The sequence below is a fragment of the Argopecten irradians genome, chromosome 3 (genome assembly GCF_041381155.1).
Source record: "Argopecten irradians isolate NY chromosome 3, Ai_NY, whole genome shotgun sequence".
Taxonomy (NCBI): Eukaryota; Metazoa; Mollusca; class Bivalvia; order Pectinida; family Pectinidae; genus Argopecten; species Argopecten irradians.
The window spans coordinates 18,899,729-18,920,881 of NC_091136.1; the positions used below are offsets into that span (position 1 = coordinate 18,899,729).

At 36.9% G+C, this 21,153-nt stretch overlaps 1 protein-coding gene across 1 annotated transcript; it reads left to right on the forward strand.

Moving 5' to 3' along the window:
- The first annotated feature begins 59 nt into the window (after window positions 1–59).
- Window positions 60–20,222, forward strand: LOC138319526 (uncharacterized). The gene is made up of 5 exons (XM_069262677.1): window positions 60–86; window positions 9,632–10,022; window positions 10,465–10,634; window positions 13,240–13,438; window positions 19,741–20,222. The coding sequence occupies exons 1-5, from the start codon at window positions 60–62 to the stop codon at window positions 19,758–19,760; spliced, it is 807 nt and encodes a 268-aa protein (XP_069118778.1). The 3' UTR covers window positions 19,761–20,222.
- The last annotated feature ends 931 nt before the right edge of the window (window positions 20,223–21,153 follow it).

Below are 21,153 nucleotides of genomic sequence, written 5' to 3' on the forward strand. Positions count from 1 at the left end.
AATGAATAAATTACAAACCTAAATACTGTTTCAACATATTTGGGAAGGAGTGACTGGAAATGAATGCTCTTGTTTCAAGTCCAATGGTAAGGAAGTTGTTGGATAGCTGTTTTTCCCTATCAAGGTACAAATGTACTGGACATACCTTAGATCTGCATGGGCTGGTATCATATTTCCTAAAATACGATGTGAATTACTCCAAGCAATTTCTGAGAGACTGCCACTCTCCTTAAAACGAAAAAAAGACACATTTTCAAAATGACCGCCAAATGGTCCATTTCTTAAAATCCCACTATTGAAAATTTACGAAGAATAGTAATGTCCTTTTTTGCTACAGATATTGATAAATTGTATTTGAAAATCTCATGACTGCTTTGATCTATGTCGAAACGAGACTTCAACGAGACTGAAGCCTAAGAGGATTACATCTTTAATGCCACGTAGTTGTTTCTAAAAATACTTTTCTTTAAAGTCAGCTACATGCATATGTATATGGGGTTATACCCATCGGATCCACGTCAGAAACTTCCCCCATATCTGTAACTGTAACAGAAATGTCCGAAATGTAAATAATTCTTCTTAATTTGAACATTTCACATGATCTAATTTCGGGATACTTCTTTCAAAAACTTATTTTAATTTACCTCCTTAGTATTTATCTCAATGGAATATTAATGTTTGTAATGGGATCCAACTTCCTTGAGAATATAGAGTTTATTGTGGTTATATTGCATGATTGAACGAAGTTTAATTGTGTGGTCCTGGTGCCCGTCAAGGCAATAAATAATAGCTTTCCACTTTCAATTCGTAAATCTACGTCCACAAGTGGTGTAGGAGAGAGATAACAATCTGGGCTAAAATTCAGGGATAAATCTCACATGATACCCGTGTGCTAGATTTTTCTATCTCGTCCGATCTGTCTGGTACCTTTACGCGAATTTTGGCGGAATTTTACGCCATTCATGTAACAGTCCGCGCATGTGACGTCAAACTCTTGAACCGGTGACGTCACAAGCTAATTGGGCTAAAATTCTGTAATAAATACTTTTTCGTGTACGTGTACTGACAAATGTACAAACTTTACAATGTTTGCCTGTTATAAATTCAACTGCATATACTACTTCATGTCAAAACACTATTGACGATACAATAAAAAAATACTATGAGATGATTTGCAGACAAACCTTGTATTTGTAATGTGACGCCGCACGATATTTTCTTTGTAAGTATGCAACTATCGAAATTGTCGTCTGTATTTCGTCCTTCCAACTATATGTTACTGTACATATATGCGTCATAGATTTTTGGGGTTAAAACGTTCGTCTGCAGGCTATACTTAAAATAGACTGCCGGTTAGGCTGTCACACGATAATTTTATTTCGCAATTACAACGTACATGCAGTTATTCGTAAACACGATTTAGCTATCAAGTAACTATACCATTTAATTGGATATATTTACATTTACTTGTCATTTCTACTATATATACTAAACCAAGGCTAAGTGAAGTATTTGACGGCACAGCTGACACCCAAAACGTGACCATTATTACGTTCGTCACTAATGTTGACGTGGTGACGTCAACTGATCACCGTCAAAATGTCTGTTCCATCTTGTGGATTAAATCGTCGTTGATAAACGTTTTTCGTGGTCTAGCTTAAACAATGTTAGAGACCCTAAATGAGTTGATAATGTAAATATAAGCATAAAGCTATCTTCCTATGGCATCCATGGTCTATATACATGAAGATGCCAGAGCTTTGCTCGCATAATGCGCGCTAAATTGTAGCTTGCTCTGGCATTTATATAGACCTTAGATGCCATAGGAAGACAGTTTAATGCTATATATATCGTTAATGGGAATGTATTTATTTATTATATATATTGAATAAAACAATAAAAGCATTGTACAGTATAGGAAACCTTGATGCAATTACTGCATAACGAAATATTTAAAAATTAACAACACAATAGGTCGTAAACGCTAAATTAGCCGTTATTAAGAGAAAAGCAAGTCTACGTCATACTGAAAGTTTGCTTCATATATTTCACTAATCGGCATCCATCTTATATTAACGACTGTAAACAAAATTATCTTAACGCTGACGCATGCCACCTCATTGCAATAAATCTAACGGCAGCCAGCTTTAAAATATGTAAACATCGAAACTTCAAACAGTCGAGGAAGCAGTGGATGAGCATACGCTTCTTGCTATTGACAGCTGTGCGCCTTGCGTAGCTATTAGTAAAGTGCAGTTATGGAGAAAATTTTCCAAATGCTGGGTTTTCTCCTCCTAGGTTTGGTGACCAGAGGTAGGTACAATTATCTATACATAGTGAACAAAATATCGAATGGTTTTGGTAGGTTTTGTTTGGTTACGCATAAAGTTACATGTATCTTAATTTTCATATTCACCAATCAAGAAGAGATTTTGATATTTTGTTAATCCGAAATTATTATTATATCTTCGTTGCAGTGAAATGAGCACATACTGTCAGATCATAAAGCAAGTTGTGATCTACAATGTCATATGACATTTTAATTCGTAATTGGAAAGTTATTTATACATGCATGTTTCAATCTAAACATACATATGGTACAAAACATGCGTTTTACAGAGCTTGAATTATGTCTTGTAAACAATGTTGCATCATACATATTTGTCTGTTTATTTAGATGATTTTTAATAGATAACATGTCAAACATTTTGCAAAGTTACGGCACATATAACTTTAAAGGGAGAATTCATTCTAAGAGTACATTGAAATTTTTCGGAATTTAAATTTGGAAACAAACCCGTTCTAATATATATTAGATTACATATGTAGTTGGTTTTACTATGATGTGTCAGAAAAGCCCACTGTAGTGAAATGTTCAAACTTGCTTACTGTCCACCATTACACATATGATATATATGGAACGGATATTTTGTGTGTCGAACCCTGAGCCTTGCCAGTGTAGAACTACTCGTATCGCTCTTACAATATTGTGTTTACCTTATTAGATGCATGTAATTTTCAAAAAATAATTTCATCAACTCGTAAGTGGAATGTAGAACAATACATTTATGTCATATTTTGCATCTTGCTTATTTCTGTAACAGAATTAGCCTCACTGAATTGTCCCTTAAACGTCCTATGAAGCACTGAAGTCATTGGTTTTGACCATAGATTCCAAAAAGAGCTACTACCATATGATATGATATAGAACACACAATTGTAATCTTATTTACTTTTATGCATACTGTTAAAATTCAAAGAAGCATTTTTAGCAACCTGATTAAAATACAGATCTATATAACCACTCCGGGTTTGTATTTTAAGCTTTCATAAAATGATCACTGTGACCATGGGTGTAAAACTGTTGATTCTAACACATTCTCTTGTAAGACATCAACGATATTCAGTCCCATAAATAACATGTACGGTGTGCATGTAGGCCCTCTTTGGCGGCCAACTTGTAATTTCGGGTTTAATTGTTGAATGTTAAATATGGAGTCATTTGTAATACAATTGGTATCATAGTTGTGTGTCATGGAAGATGTCGTTGTCATGAAAACCATCCAAAATTTGCATAAATTAATCAAATTTAAAACTATCTTAAGTACCTTGAATTCATGTTCTCACTAAATATTAAGTTCGTTCAAGATTGCGCTCTTTTGTATCTAAGAGAGAAAAACACGAAATAGGCCGAATATTACCAAATTATTTTATATGGTTAACTGGAGCTATAATCATAGATAACTATCACCCGAGATGGTAAAGGAATGTGCTTAATATTTCAAATACAAAAGCACTATATCTTTACACATATTTGAAATTGAGATGAATTTGGGGCCAATAAGGGCCTTAACCATACATAGTCGTTTCCCCAACGCAATTGTTTGTTTGTTTGTTTGAGTTTTACGGCTCATCGACAACTAAGATCATTAGGACCAAACTACAGGGTAGGCATTAGTACCAGGATATAAACAAGGATTGTATTTAAAAGATCAGGATAAGAAAAAGGCAAGCAAAAACTAAAACAAATTTGTAAATGTTGATTAAATAAAAAGAGTTACAGAGGATAAAATAATTTTGGCTAAAACACATGAGAAAACTCATGCGCAATGTTGACGAAACGATGAGTGTTGCGTTGATATGAATATAAGATGAGATGAGAAAAACGTTCAAATTTTGTTAAAAATGTCGATCTCTTTGAGATAATTGAAAATACGATTATGTCTCATGGCATGAAACAAAGTGTACATGTCGGAGACATCATAGTACTTATCTCGTATGTGTTTAAAATCAATACAATGCAATAAAACATGCTCCACTGTGAGAGGAGAATCACAAGCATGGCATGTAGGGGGATCCTCCCCTCTCAATAGATAGGAATGGTAGAGTATGTGTGTCCAGTTCGGAGCCGAGAGAGAACAACTTCCTCTCTGCGGTCTCTCCGACTGGACAGGTTAGAATTAAGTGTAGGTTGTATTTTAAAAAGTTTATTGTTTGTTTCGGTAGACCACCTTTGATGCCAATGGTGTTTAATGGCTGACTGAATGTAAGGTTTGATGTCGGTGTAAGGTAGTTTCAAATGTGTTTGTGCTAGGCGAAGAGCAGTCTTAGCTGCTTTATCGGCCTTTTCATTTCCCTTTATACCCACATGGCAGTGAATCCAGAGATAACTAATTGTGTTTTAGAAGACAATCGAAATGTTCGGATCAAAAGATTTTGGATTAATGTGTTTCTAGGGTTTCTTGATTTCAAAGCCTGAAGAACCGAAAGAGAGTCGGAACAGATGATTGCCTTTTCAATGCGGTGTTCTTCGATATGGTCAAGCGCCAGACCGATAGCACATGCTTCCGCAGAGAAAATGGAGGCAACATCCGGGAGTCGGATAGAGGAGCAGTGATTAGATGTACAGCAACATTATCACCATCTTTTGATCCGTCAGTGTAGATCAGTGTAGGATGATTTGTGTTCTTCAGGTAATGCACTGGATTTTGCCCTCTCGTGTAGAGATAGATTGATATCAGGTGTTTGAATGAGCCATGGTGGTACATCCGATAGTACTCGTCAATGGTGTCGAAATTTATATTTAGTTCCAGCAAAACAATTGAAATTCTGATGCCAAATGTTGGTATGAGCTTTTGATTTTGTGTAAATATTTCTTGATGTTGTGGATTGAATACAAGGTTAAAGCGGGATTTTTGGGGTTGGATTTCAGTTGAGCAGCATACTGTAAGGATAATTTCTTTCGTCGATCGTCTAGAGATGGCTCATTAGCTTCCACACGGAGACTCTTCACAGGTGTTATTAGAAAAGCTCCAAGTGCGAGACGCAGTCCCTGATTCTGTATAGGGTCAAGCATCTGTAGATATGAGCTGCGAGCCGATCCATAGACAATAGGGCCATAGTCAAGTTTTGATCTAATAAGTGCCCGATAGATACGTAGAAGCATTTCACAGTTTGCACCATAATCTGAATGTGAAAGAACTCGTAGAATGTTCAGCGCATTCGAGCACTTGTCCTTCAGATGTTTGATATGTTGAACAAAGGACAGTATCGAATCAGATATTAGTCCAAGAAATTGAGTTTGGTCAACTACTGGAATTTTAATTCCATTGAGTGTGAGGTCAGGATCATTGTGTGGTTTTCGTTTTTGACAGAAGTGCATACAGACAGTTTTTGATCTTGAAAATCTAAAGCCATTTTCGTCAGCCCAATTTTGTAATTTGCCTAAACATTGTTGTAGTTGTCGTTCTATAATGTGCATGTTTTTTATCTGTAACAGATCAAGAAATCGTCCACAAATAGAGTCCCTTCCGTAGATTGCCAAGACATTTAGTTATGCTGTTAATTTTTAATCCAAAAAGTGTGACGGACAGGATACCACCCTGAGGGACGCCCATCTCCTGTGTTTCTGTTTCTGAATAAGTTGAACCCGTTCGAACTTTGAAATGCCTGTCAGATATCAAATTTGAAATAAACTTTGGCAAATTACCACGTATACCGATATCATGGAGATCGTTCATGATTCCATATTGGCAAGTTGTGTCGTATGCCTTTTCAAGGTCAAAGAATACGGCCACAAGATGTTCTTTCTTGGCAAATGCTTCTTGTATAAATGTTTCTAGTCTAACAAAGTGGTCTACCGTTCCCCTGCGGTTTCTAAAGCCGCCGCTTTGCAAAGGACTTAAAATATTGTTTGATTCCAGGAACCAAACTAATCTAGTATTTATCATACGTTCTAGAGTTTTACAAATACAACTCGTCAATGAAATAGGACGATAGTTATTGGCATCAGTAGCACCTTTACCGGGCTTCGGAAGGGGTATAATAGTAGATTCCTTCCAAGACTCGGGAATTTTGCCAGAAGAGTAAACTTGATTAATTAAAGTTAAATGACATTTTAGTGAAGAGTCTGGTAATTGTTTTAAAATCATATATGGAATTTCGTCTGGTCCAGCTGCCGAGTCCATTGATTTCTCAAGGGACTCGATCAATTCTGGTATCTCGAAAGGCCTATTGTAACTTTCACTATTGGAGGATTTAAAATCAAGACGTCTCTTTTCCTTTTCTTTTTTAAATTTTTTGGAATGATTTTTGACGGATGAATTTTTAGCAAAATTTTTGGCAAATGCGTCAGCTATTTCCGATTTTGAAGAAAATATTTTATTTTTGTTAATGAGGTGGGAGGATGGTTTTTCTTTTCTTTTCCCACTGATTTTACCAATCATTTCCCAAACTTTCTTCGAAGATGTATTGCAATTAATTTTTGAGACGTACTCTTTCCAAGTACTTTTTTTGTCGGTTTTGATAGACCTTCGAACTTTTGCTCTCCAAATTTTAAAATTGTTATAGTTTGAGACGGTTGGCGAAGACAAGTTCCGCCTCAGAGAGGAATTTCTACCAGATCTATTGGTAAATGAATCATTTGAGAGACGAAACGAGACGTAGGTTTTGGTATAGTTTTTTCTAGCGATAGAAGTGAGCGCTTCTGTGAAAATTTTAATGGGGTCATCAAGGTTCAAAAATTTATCCTCGATGAGCTCCTCTTTTTTCAAATTTTTAAATTGAACCCAGTCCGCCTTATATAGATTCCAACGAGGAATAGGCTCCTCAAGTTTTGGTGACCCTATGTTTTTTAGTTTAATTGGAAAGTGATCGCTCCCACAAAGATCATCGTTGACCATCCAATCATAATCCAGAAGAATTGATGGATGGCACAACGATATATCAATGTGGGTAAGCGAGCCAGAGACAGGGTGTAAATATGTTGGGGCATTTGTGTTATAAAGACATAAGCTGTTTTTAGGTCACCTGAGACGAAGTCTCAAGTGACCTATTCTAATCGCCTTTTGGTCGTGCGTCGTCCGTCGTCCGTCTGATGTCCGTAAACAATTTACATTTTCGACTTCTTCTCCAAAACTGCTGAAGCAATTTCAATGAAATTTTGCACAAACCTTCTAAGGCATAAGGCCAATCAAAATTGTGAATTATATGGTCCCCACCCCCCATGGGGCTGTGGGAGGGGCCAAAAGGGGTAAAATTGAGTAAAATTTCAAAAATCTTCTTCTCTACTCACAGATGTGGTAGAATCAAATACTCTTCATAGATAGAAAGGTCTTAAGGTCCTTTACAAAAATTGTGAATTATATGACCCTGGGGACTCTAGTTTCCCCCTGGGGAGGGGGTTAAGTTTACTATAGTTTATATTGGGAAAACACATTTTTGCACATTATTTGGTCATTTGTAATAGGAAATGAGTCAAATGTTGTCAGAATTATCAGTATGAGAAGGCCATTTAATCCTATTAACAAATTTTCAATGACTGACCCCCAGGGGCCTTAGGGGCGGGGTCAAAATGGGTCAAATAGGCTAAAACTTCAAAAATCTTCTTCTGAAATTCTGGAAATGGTAGAATCAAATACTTTTCATAAATAGAAAGGTCTTAAGGTCCTTTACAAAAATTGTGAATTATATGACCCTTGGGTCTCACGTTTCCTCCCTGGGGAGGGGGTCAAGTTTACTATAGTTTATATAGGGAAAACACATTTATGAGCATGTTTTGCTCAATTTTCATTGGAAACGAGTCAAACTTGGTTAGAATTATTAGTCTGAGATAGCATTTTGATATCATATCCACATTGGTCCTGGCCGACCCCCTGGGGGCAGAGGGGCGGGGCTAAAAAAGGGTCAAATAGGCTAAAACTTCAAAAATCTTCTAAAATTCTGGATATAGTAGAATCAAATAATTATAGATGGAAAGGTCTTAAGGTGTTTTTATTAAAGTTGTGAATTATATGACCTTGGGGTCTCACGTTACCCCCTGGGGAGGGGGTCAAGTTTACTTTAGTTTATATAGGAAAATCATATTTGTGAACATTATTTGCCCAATTTTCGTAGGAAATTAGTCAAACTTGATTAGAATTATTAGCCTAAGATATAGCATTTTAACATCCATATCCGTCCTCGATGACCCCCTGGGGGACCAGAGGGGCAGGACCAAACAGGGTCAAAATGATTAAAATTTCAAAAAATACCTCTAAGTTCACAGGTTTGATGGAAGCAAATATTCTTCATAGTCTAAAAAGTCAAATTTATAAATCACTGACCAACTTCAAGGCCCAGCATATGGTGTTTATATGTCTTTAATTTGTTTCATTATTTGTTTCATTATATATTCAAACTCAGGTGACCGTTAAGGCCCATGGGCCTCTTGTTATTAATAAACTCTTCGATACGTCTACCTCTATCGTCAGTGCCTGGGAGCCCCAGATGCTATTATAACCGTTAAAGTCACCCATGATAATATATGGCACTGGTAGTTGTGATACGATGTTACTCAGTTGGCCTTGAGTTGAGCGTTCGCCCTTGTGAGGAAGGCTCTGGGTTCTGTCCCCTGGCCGAGACGCACCAAAGTCTACAAAAGTGGAAGTTACTGCTCCTGCTTAGCGCTCAGCATACAGGGAGTGGGACGACTGGTTCGTCCGTTGTCAGTATAATGTGACCGGATGGGGTGTGTTGCTTGGTGTCTTCGGCGGCATGCTTCAGTGATATAGCACTATAAAAGGGCAACAGTTCCACTATACAAGAAGACACAACACGAACATACCGCAGTCTCCCAGTACACTCACCTCGCACAACATACACGCAACACACCGCATACATGGGAGGCCGTCCTTACATGACCATAGCTGTTAATAGGACGTAAATAAATAAAAAAAATCACAACTAAATGGAATATTTGGAGATAAATATATAGAACAGAAAATCGGTGAAGAGTTGCGCTTACAGCAACAGCTTGTACAACAACAGCAACGCAAAGCCAGGTATGAAATAGATAATAAAGCTACATGCATGTCTGCATATGATCATTGTTATGCATTCTTGAATCTTTGTTTGTATATGAAGGTCAGCGTTGCAATCTTTATGAAATTGGATATGCAGTTTTTGTGTACTGGCTTGTACTACAAAATGTATGTCTGTAAATGGTCAAATTTGAACCATATGCATTTTACTTAATGTAAGCAGTTGATCTTTTAATAGAATGCTTGCATGTTTTCGCAAAGTGCTTAGGCTATAGAGATAGCATGTATTTATACACAATTTAAGTTTATGAAGACGGTGTTTATAGTTTCAGGTCACAATAACAGGACCAAGTACTGTGACAACACCGACTTCAGAACTCCGTATCACATGTACACCCAGCACTGTTGGTGTCACAGATATCAACAGTATCACCATTAAAAAGAACTCTAGCACTTTGGGTTACCAAAATGTAGTGTCTGTTACCTATAATAAAGCTACCTCAGATTCTGTACTCACCTGGGGTAATATCATAAGTTACACAAGAGCGGGTGTATCGGCGACAGGGAACGTTAATACTGTATCAGGAGCATCGCTTGTGTTTACTATCGCCACTAACAGGACTACCTGTACTGACGGAGGAGCCTACCAATGTACTATGGGAGTCACCCTTACTGGTGGAAGTGGGGGCGTAGCAAATGCTGAAAAATATGTCGCTGCCACAGGTATATTTCAGAAATATATGTAATCTAGTAAACTGCATTTTCAAAAACTAGTATTTGTCAGTCTCATTCTATGCAATAAAAGGGTTTCAAGATCCCAAACAACGTGGAAAAAGTACCGGCAATTAGTCCCACCTTCTAGTGATTATGACGTCACATAATTCATGTCAACAAATGACATCACAATCACCGGAAGGTGGGATTGATCGACAGTAACTTGTTCTTTACCCATGTCGTTTTGGGATCTCGAAACTCCTGTATTACATGTATCATTCTGTGTACATTAAGTGGTGCACATAACAGGTTCAAGAATAACTTTTAATTAATCAATTAATTAACAGCTAGGAACAATTATTGTATTATTTTCAATTATTGGTTTCCATTATATTTTTTATGCTTCTACATGATAACGTAATTAATATATGATTTATTCTGTCTGTTACAGTGGATCCTACATCTACCAATAATCCCTTGACTGTGTTTCCATTTCCCAATGTGCATAGTACTTATTACTCCGTGGGGACAATGTTGACACTGACCTGTTCAGGAACTGTGGGTAGTGACAGAAAACCACACACATGGTGTTACAAGCGGGTCAATGACTTCGGATATACAGTAAGGCCTAAATAAGTTACCCAGGCATAAATAAAGGTTCCTAAATATAAACTAGTTACTCAGGCATAAAAATAAGTACCCAGACATATAAATAAGATGCCCAGATATAAAAATAAGTTGCCCAGACATAAAACTAAGTTACTGATGTGTAAATAATGTAAGGCAAAAAAAATGTCTGTTTAGGGTTACCCGACTGACCCTAATATTTTCCCCACTTTTCCACGGAAAAAAATCAAAAGTTGGGATTTCGATCTCAGACTCCGGTTCAGGCCATTACTTATGAGTGAAAGACACTAAAAAAAAATCCCGACCTATAGACCCTATTTTTTTGCCAATCTAACCCTAAGGCCACACCAATTAGAAAAATAGCTCATTGGGAATTCCCGCTCCTAAAATTGAAATTTCAGAAAAATACATATAAATATTAATCCTGCTCCTGTTTTTCGAGTTCCGGATTTTGATGAAGGAATTCCGGTTTTTTATTAGGTCACCTGTGACCTATTCTAATCGCATTTTGTCCGTCGTCGTGCGTCGTCCGTCGTGCTTCGTATGTCCGTAAACAATTTACATTTTCGACTTCTTCTCCAAAACTGCTGAAGCAATTTCAATGAAATTTTGCACAAACCTTCTAAGGAATAAGGCCAATCAAAATTGTGAATTATATGGTCCCCACCCCCAGGGGGCTGTGGGAGGGGCCAAAAGGGGTAAAATTGAGTAAAATTCAAAAATCTTCTTCTCCACTCACAGATGTGGTAGAATCAAATACTCTTCATAGATAGAAAGGTCTTAAGGTCCTTTACAAAAATTGTGAATTATATGACCCTGGGGTCTCTAGTTTCCCCCTGGGGAGGGGGTTAAGTTTACTATACTTTATATTGAGAAAACACATTTTTGCACATTATTTGGTCATTTGTAAAAGGAAATGAGTCAAATGTTGTCAGAATTATCAGTATGAGATGGCCATTTAATCCTACTAACAAATTTTCTATGACTGACCTCCAGGGGCCTTAGGGGCGGGGTCAAAAGGGATCAAATAGGCTAAAACTTCAAAAATCTTCTTCTGAAATTCTGGAAATGGTAGAATCAAATACTTTTCATAAATAGAAAGGTCTTAAGGTCCTTTACAAAAATTGTGAATTATATGACCCTGGGGTCTCACGTTTTCCCCTGGGGAGGGAGTCAAGTTTACTATAGTTTATATAGGGAAAACACATTTATGAGCATTTTTTGCTCAATTTTCATTGGAAACGAGTCAAACTTGGTTAGAATTATTAGCCTGAGATAGCATTTTAATATCATATCCACATTGATTCTGGCCGATCCCCTGGGGGACAGAGGGGCAGGGCTAAAAATGGGTCAAATAGGCTAAAACTTCAAAAATCTTCTTCTGAAATTCTGGAAATGGTAGAAACAAATACTTTTCATAAATAGAAAGGTCTTAAGGTCCTTTACAAAAATTGTGAATTATATGACCCTGGGGTCTCACATTTCCCCCTGGGGAGGGGGTCAAGTTAACTATAGTTTATATAGGGAAAACACATTTATGAGCATTTTTTGCTCAATTTTCATTGGAAACGAGTCAAACTTGGTTAGAATTATTAGCCTGAGATAACATTTTAATATCATATCCACATTGGTCCTAGCCGACCCCCTGGGGTCAGAGGGGCGGGGCTAAAAAAGGGTCAAATAGGCTAAAACTTCAAAAATCTTCTAAAATTCTGGATATAGTAGAATCAAATAATTATAGATGGAAAGGTCTTCAGGTGTTTTATGTAAACTGTAAATTATATGACCTTGGGGTCTCACGTTACCCCCTGGGGAGGGGTCAAGTTTACTTAAGTTTATATAGGAAAAACATATTTGTGAACAATATTTGCCCAATTTTCGTAGGAAATTAGTCAAACTTAATTAGAATTATTAGCCTAAGATATAGCATTTTAACATCCATATCTGTCCTCGATGATCCCCTGGGGGACCAGAGGGGCAGGACCAAATTTAACAGGGTCAAATTGATTAAAATTTTAAAAAAAATACCTCTTAAGTTCACAGGTTTGATGGAAGCAAATACTCTTCATAGTCTAAAAAGGTCAAATTTATAAACCACTGACCAACTTCAAGACCCAGCATATAGAGTTTATATGTCTTTAAATTGTTTCATTATTTGTTTCATTATATATTCTAACTCAGGTGACCGTTAAGGCCCATGGGCCTCTTGTATTATTTTCACGCATTTTGGTTGCACCAACGCTTGAATCAGGCGAAAACGAAAGAGAAACAAAAATGGCACGGGATGTAAACATGCTTTCGTTGTCAGCTTTCTGAAACTAACTTTATAGCCGAAGTAAAACAAGAGGAAAGATGGAGCTCTCTGTTGTGAATGTTAAATCAGAAACACGGGACGTCCCCTACACGGCAACAGAATTTTGTTAAGATTGGTCTTGCAATGTTTTGTTAGAATCAATAGTGATTGAGTAATGATAATTCAAGTAATTATTTACCAGAATATTAAGCATTGCTCATTTACCAGGTTCAAAGGAGTTGGCATTAATCCAAACTTGAAATAGTCCTGTCTGTATAACAGTAAAGTTTTGTTCATGATTTCCAGGGATACCCTACCGGAGCTGACATAAACCAGAATGATGATAATTTGATACAATCTGGCTGTAACTACCAACGGACCAGCACCCTATCCTACAATGTTACAGAAGCTGACTCCAACACAACATTTATGTGTGAACCGTACATGGGAACTGTGTGTGGCTCTAACCCTGCCTCTCTAATAGGATACGTGACTATAAGAAGATGTAAGTATTATTGTGTATTACTGTAAATAAACTGTATTTTGCGGTAAATTAATTTCGCGTTTTCATTTTCAACGACCTTTCGTGGCGATCCAATTTCGCGATTTAAAAATAAAACACTTGTAGACTATTGCATTTGAATCTTTGATTTATATTTATTTTCGCAAAATGAAAATAAATCGCCCGCAAAAATAAGCTGGTTTAGAGTATTGATAAAATATATCGAATTATTCAGTCGATCTTTGAAGCTAGAATAGAATATATTGTTCTAGTAATAAGTTGAGTTCTAAATTCTGAACAAATAAGCGTGTTCGGATTATATATTGTATTATGTTACTTGAAATACCTTGTGTAAAATGTTATTGTTGCCAATAAAACGAATCTCGTTTAGATTATATGAATGCTTTTTTATAATGTCTATACGACTTCACTCTTTGATATCATATTGCTATAAGTGAGTTAATTCGAAAGTTTAAGGAATGTCAAAGCGATACATTTTACAACGTAATGCAATTTCTACATACAGTATGCTGTTGGTTCTATTATTTTTATGACGTTTTATTTTTTTCATTTTATATATTATGATGCAATCGGCATTGCTTACATGATGTTATTGACAATTTATACAAATATTAGTAATATCTGTAATAGCATTAATTTATTTGTTGACGTTAATATATGATTGAAATACAGTGCATGTTTTTTCCCAGATTTTATTACAATATACTATATATATATATAGTATATGTAATTATGTTCTTTATATTGGACCTTATTCCCCAAATCACACATTTGGTTATTATTGTATTAAATCCCGTAATATGGGATTACATTTTAACTGTTATACTGCAAATGTGTTTCAGTTGCAATTTAAATGCGGTAACATGATATAGTTTCGTGATGTGAATTATTGTTTGTCTATGTACGATCATATAAAGATACCGTATAGTCATAATGCTAGATTCTTAACAGCTAAAGTATTGTTCCCCTTTTATTCACTTACCTAGTTTGATAACTTAGAGAAGAAAATCCAAATAACATTCTTTAAATATACCGTAAGTCAATTGATTGTCATATTTGTTTTTGATTTAGTGTTGTACATTATACGCATTTGCGAGGAGATATCTGTCAATCTCAAACCGCAATAACACACATTTTACTTGTCATTTTTCCCTTTTATTTGCGAGTATTTGACCTCATAGAAATTAATTTTGACTGCGAATATAGCAAAATGTAATTCCCCTTCCCTTAACAAATCAAAAATGACGTAACTGTTTGTAACGTTATCCGTAATTGGATAAATCTAAACTTAAGACTGTAGTAGACTTCAGTTTTTTTCATTATCTTGGAACCAGGTTAAAATTCATTTCATAATGTATTAATATTTTACAATCATGGACATGGAAAGAACTTCTGTAGACTTTTTGATCAATTATCCTATGCTGGTGGTAGTGGTGGTGTATTTAATGCTGCAATATATGTCACTGCTGCAGGTACATTTTTTGTAGGTACATGTATATAGCGTTTTATTATTCCACATAAATTACTAAACAGATTCAGATTGTTTACATTTTATGAAAAATTAGTTCTCGTCACCCCTCGTGCAGCCTGTCAAGCAGTCGACACAATCACGGCTCCGATTGGTAAGTCTATTCACAAAGCGCATCTTACACGATGGCTATGAAATATGATTTATTTAACTATTTAATTCCATAATTTGATATGCAGACGATCACTTTAGCTCGTTCGTATTACACTGTTATTTCCGAAGGACCGAGGTGAGCTTATGGGATACCGCGGCGTCCGTCGTCCGTTAACACTCGACTTCTTCTCCATAACCGCTGCTCGGATTTCAACAAAATTTGATTGGTAGCATCCTTATAGGCTACTTACTGAAAATTGTGCAAATGATGGGGCTGACCCTCCAGGGGCCTGAGGGGCGGGACCAAAAGGGGTCAATTTGGCTATTTCCATATAAACGACTTCTCTAAAACTAAGCATCGGATAGTACCATAATGCAATGGTATCATCCTTAAAGGGTGGAGATTCAAATTGTACAAATGATGGGGCTGACCCCCCGGGGGCCTTAGGGGAGGGGTCAAAAGGGGTAAATTTGACTATGTCCATATAAACGACTTCTTCTCTGAAACTGAGCATGGGATAGCACTCATAATGCAATGGTAGCATCGCTTTAGTGTGGGGATTCAAAATTATACAAATGATGGGGCTGACTCCAGGGAGCCTGAGGGGCGGGGTCAAATTGGCTATTTCCATATAAACGACTTTTCTGCAACTAAGCATGGAAGAGCACCCATAACGCAATGGTAGCTTCCTTATAGGGTGGGCATTGAAAATTGTATAAATGATGGGGATTGACCCCCTGGGGGCCTGAAGGGCTGGGTCAAAAGGGGTCAATTTTGCTATTTCCATATAAATGACTTCTCTGAAACTAAGCATGGGATAGCAATCATAATGCAATGGTAGCATCCTTATAGGGTGAGGATTCACAATTGTGCAAATGATAGGGCCGACACTCCGGGGCCTGAGGGGCGGGGTCAAAAGTGGTATATTTGACTATTTCCATATAAATGACTTCTTCTCTGCAACTAAACATGGGATTACGCTCATAATGCAATTGTAGTATCCTTATTGGGTGGGGATTCAAAATTGTGAAAATTATGGGGGGGGGCCTGAGGGGCGGGGTCAAAAAGGATCAATTTGGCTATTTCCATATATACGATTTCTTTGCAACTAAGCATGGGAGAGCACTCATAGTGCAATGGCTGCATCCTTATAAGGTGGGGATTTGAAATTGTACAAATGATAGGGCTGACCTCCTGGGGCCTTAGATACGGGGCCAAAAAGGTATATTTAGGCTACTTTTTTCATATAAATTACTTCCTCTCTGAACCTATGTATTGGATAACATATTTGTATGGTATCTATAGCATCATTATATATGTTGATTCAAAATTGAACAAGTTTTAGAGTTAATTTTTCTAATTGTAAGAGTCTTTGTGATAATTACTAAAAAAAACAGGCAAGCGATACAGGTCTTCTGGGCCTTGTGTTTTTTATTAATCAAGTAAATACGAATTTAAAACAAAATTTTCAATTACGTTTTTATCTCACCTGGCCCGCAGGGTCGGTGCGCTTCTGTCATGGCGGCGTCCGTCCGTTTCTAGTCATAGAGTTCTGCATGGAATGTAACCAAATTTGGCCATAAACATCCTTAGGGGGAATGGTCGTAAAAGGCGACTAAATTTAGGATATTACCTTTTCTCTTCTTCCTAACTGACTTATCTTCCTAATGCCTCCCTTGGCACCGCCTCACTTTTGTCCTTGAGTTGAGCGTTCGCCCCCGTGAGGAAGGCTCTAGGTTCTGTCCCCTGGCCGAGACACACCAAAGTCTATAAAAGTGGTAGTTTCTGCTCCTGCTTAGCGCTCAGGATACAGGGAGTGGGGCGACTGGTTCGCCCGTTGTCAGTATAATGTAACCGGGTGGGGTGTGTTGCTTGGTGTCTTCAGCGGCATGCTTCAGTGATATAGCACTATAAAAAGGGCAACAGTTCCACTATACAAGAAGACACAATATGAATGTACAACAATTTCCTAAACCACGCACCTTCCACAACATACATGCACTACACCGCATACATTGGACGTCGCCCTTACAGGACCAAAGCTGTTAATAGGACGTTAATTAATCAAACAAACAAACCCAATAAGGGAAATAAGGGTAAATCCTTTAAATCGCTGCTAGTCATAGAGTACTGTATGGAATGTAATCAAATTTGGCGAGAAGCATCCACGGGGTAATGGGAACAGAGTTTGTATAAATTTTGGCTCTGACACCCCAGGGGCAGGAGGAGCGGGGCCTAATAGGGGAAATAGAGGTAAATCCTTTAAATCGCTACAAGTCATAGAGTTCTGCATGGAATGTAATCAAATATGTCCATAAACATCCTTTGGGTAAGGGGAACAGAGTTTGTATAAATTTTGGCTCTGATCTCCAGGGATACGAAGGGCGGGGCCAAATAGAGGAAATAGGGGTAAATCCTTTAAATCCTTTTACTTGTAGAAATGCCTTGGGATATAGGACTAAAGGACCTCTTTCACGAACAATGGAAATTTGCCCATGAACATATTTTATTAAAATTAATTTATATATTATATGTAGCAACATAAATGCAAACCCTTGATATACGTTTAAAAAATTCAAAAGCTCCCAGGGGCCTGTGCTATGGCCAAATTAAAGTTGCCCAGTAGAGGTGTATGACAGGGTTCCCTTTATTGATCCAAAAAGGTATTAAAATAATGTTTTATGTCATCAATCTGTATCATTTTCTAAAGAGTGTAAATAATTACATATTATTATAACAAATATGTAGGCGAAATGTAGCAAATAAAATTTTGGCTACATTTTCAAGACCGAAACTGTCGAAATTTTGGGAGTTATTTTCGGCCTTGTCAATTATTAACAATGGTAATTCACTCACTTCCAGTTTGAGTGCACCAAAAATATTTTCTAAAAAATTGGCTCATTACCTGAAGTAAATGTAGTGAAAATTTCAGAAAAATTGTGGACAGGTAAATTTGTCGTTTAAAGTTCTTAGTTAAATATCTTTTATTTAAGGATTAAAGTCTCTTTCAGGTGGTTCTATCGAAGGATAAGTTGAGTAGGGTATCGATATTTGGAATCAATAGACAAATATCGATACCCTACTCAACTTTATCCAAGGATTAAAGTCTCTTTCTGGTGGTTCTATCGAAGGATAAAGTTGAGTAGGGTATCGATATTTGTTTCATGGACCGTGGATTAAAGTCTCTTTCTGGTGGTTCTATCGAAGGATAAAGTTGAGTAGGGTATTGATATTTGGAATGGACCGTGAAGCGGTCCATGAAACAAATATCGATACCCTACTCAACTTTATCCTTCGATAGAACCACCAGAAAGAGACTTTAATCCTTATATTTACAGTCTTAACTTTTATTTTCATAACTCAAAATTTACCCTTAATAGTGTTTATGGCATTTATAAGACTAAAATTGAATTATATCGTTTAGTTCCGATAGGCATTTGGAACAGCCACTCGAAGTGGCGGAAATTCCCGCCAATTTATCAATGAACTTACAAATAAAATGAGTTCCGTCTGATGAAGCATATATCTGGGGTTTTCCCAGTATGAAACTATAAATCGTTTTATTTATCTGTTGTTAAAAACGCCATGGTGCAAAGCACTTTGGTTTTAATCTTTTACTTCTTATGATTACACACGTTTACACAATTCATTACGTGGCAGGATATTTAACGTAGTTGTGACGCGGCGTCCGATTCAAACCGCCTGTGTCAAGGAGGTGTGGCAAACAGAGAGTTTTTTTCAATTTTGTGATCACTTGAGTTCTACTTAATCAGTTCACTTTTGAAATTACTTGAATACACGGATGTTTACATAGTTCCATGTCATTATTTCTTGATTTTGGAGATTTTCAAATGTATCGGACGTCGTTTCGAGGAACATGTACAAACACATGTAGGCCCACTACTGTAAACGTTTACCGCTCTCAAAATGTTAGCTTATATTTATATTGTTGTCTCTAACACTTCAATAAATATTAGAGATATCTATTATAAGTATTGTAAAGCTACAATTGTAGGATTCCGTTTCATTGATATTTCGAAACACCTAAACGTACATTGTGTATGTAAGGCCTACTTTCGCCGATTCACAGTAGATGACGTACGGGACTTGTCTGTCTCCCGAGGCGAACAAAAATGCATTATCGTGCTAGGTCGTTTTGGTTAAACTTATGCAACTCGAAGACTGATGTTGTCCTGACATAACTTATCCATTTACGTACAACCAAAGATGTTAAAAATATAGGATGTAGATCTACATGTTGTAGCGAACAACACAGACTCACCGACACACATGTAAACATTGCGACGTCATCGGAATGTGCAAAACTGTACATTGTACAACATTGTTTATTTATCATACGCACGGAAGCATTGCTCAAAGAGGTACGGTAGTAACATAAACAATGTAGCTTTTCTACATTTGTATTTACACACGTACATGTATATGTGTTCAAACCTATTTTGATACATGTACATGTTCATCAAACGTACGTTCGGTACTGAAAACACCACAAGTTTCTAATTTGGACCATCATAAATTCATCCCCGCGGCTCCAAATTGCGCGTGACATACTCAATCTATCGAGAAATAAAGTTGAGTAGCCTTTGGTTGAAATCAACGGGGTTTATATTATCAATTCACCACTGACTGTAAATATTTCAGGTATGACAATAACACCATGAGAATAAATCTTTAAAAGACACCATCGTCCGAAGAGATGACCATGCGGCTTGCATGAGGACATGGAGGGCGAAAATGACAACAGATCAAAAAAAGAAAAATGCTGATCAATCAAAGATAAGGATGAAAAAGTACAGAGAGAGAAAGGCATTGGAGAAGGCAGGGAAAAAAGAGATACCAAAAACAAGGCAAGAAGAGAGAAAAGAAGAAGAACGAAAATCCATACAGAGAAGAAAGAAAGCATTATACCGGGCAAACTTATCAGCAGAAAAGAAGAATAAAAGAAAAAGATGCACGTTCAAAAAGACAGAAAAGAGCAGCAGTAAAAGAGTCATCAAGATCTAAATCACAAAGCCCAAGTATTCCATCTTTGTCTAAGGGTGATAACGAGATGTCGGGGTCTTTTAAAAAGTTTGTTTACAGGCACTGCAAAATGCCAAAATCTCCAACTAGGTACGCAAAAGTGATGAGAAGACTGGCAACTAATGAAACACCTAAGCGAAAGGCAGCTATGGAAGCGGAAGGTATCATAGACCCTCAATTCTGAAATCTTGTAGGTGTCTTGGATGCTGTTAAGGAAGCAAGTCAGAGTTTGAAAGGAAGAACAGATGCACAGAAGAGCAAAAAAGGAAATTTTTTCCAGATGTTCAAGTCATTGAACAAATCAAAAGAAACACAGCAACTGTTTTGCAGTGCTACAGGCATTAAAAAAATATTTATACTCAAAATTCTTCGAAGAAAAGCCGCGTAAACGGAGAGAAGATGCTTTACCAACAGAAACTGAAAAGGCCATCACCGACTTTTATGAAAATGAAATGAATTCTATCAATATTCCTGACAGGAAGGCAGTAAAAAATGATTTGGAGCCAAAAAAAGTTCTGCAAACATCATTGAGCACTGCCTACCAAACATGGTCCGAAGAGAACTCTAACAAGAAGGCGTCTTACTCAGCATTTTGCAAGTTAAAGCCAAAGCATGTTCTCCCACAGAAAAACAGAAAGTTGTACCAATGCTTGTGCGAGTATTGTGAAAATGTGAAGCTGAAATTAAAATGCCTTCAAGAGCTTGCGAATAACGAACAGAGTGTGAACAGGGATCTCATAAAGGATGGGTATACTGCTGTTAAGAACAGTCTTTGTGATGTTCCTGTCCGGGGAAAAATTTGCAAAACTAGATTGCATTAACAGAAAATGCGACAAATGTGGTGTATGGCTTCTTAAAAGCAAAATTCAGCCCATTCTTCAAAAAAAGAAAGAAATGCAATGGTCGAGATGGGAACAAGTTAAAACTGTAAACAAGAAAACAAACAAAGATATTGTAAAACAACAACTTGTCAGTAAAACTGGACCAACAATGGCTTGCTTTACGGGAACAACTAGAAGCAGAGCTGCAAAC

Coding starts and splice junctions, on each gene's coding strand:
- LOC138319526 (XM_069262677.1), top strand. CDS start 60: ATGAATGCTCTTGTTTCAAGTCCAATG. Junction 10,023..10,464: donor AAAATATGTCGCTGCCACAG/GTATATTTCAGA, acceptor TGTCTGTTACAG/TGGATCCTACATCTACCAAT. Junction 13,439..19,740: donor ATACGTGACTATAAGAAGAT/GTAAGTATTATT, acceptor TAAATATTTCAG/GTATGACAATAACACCATGA.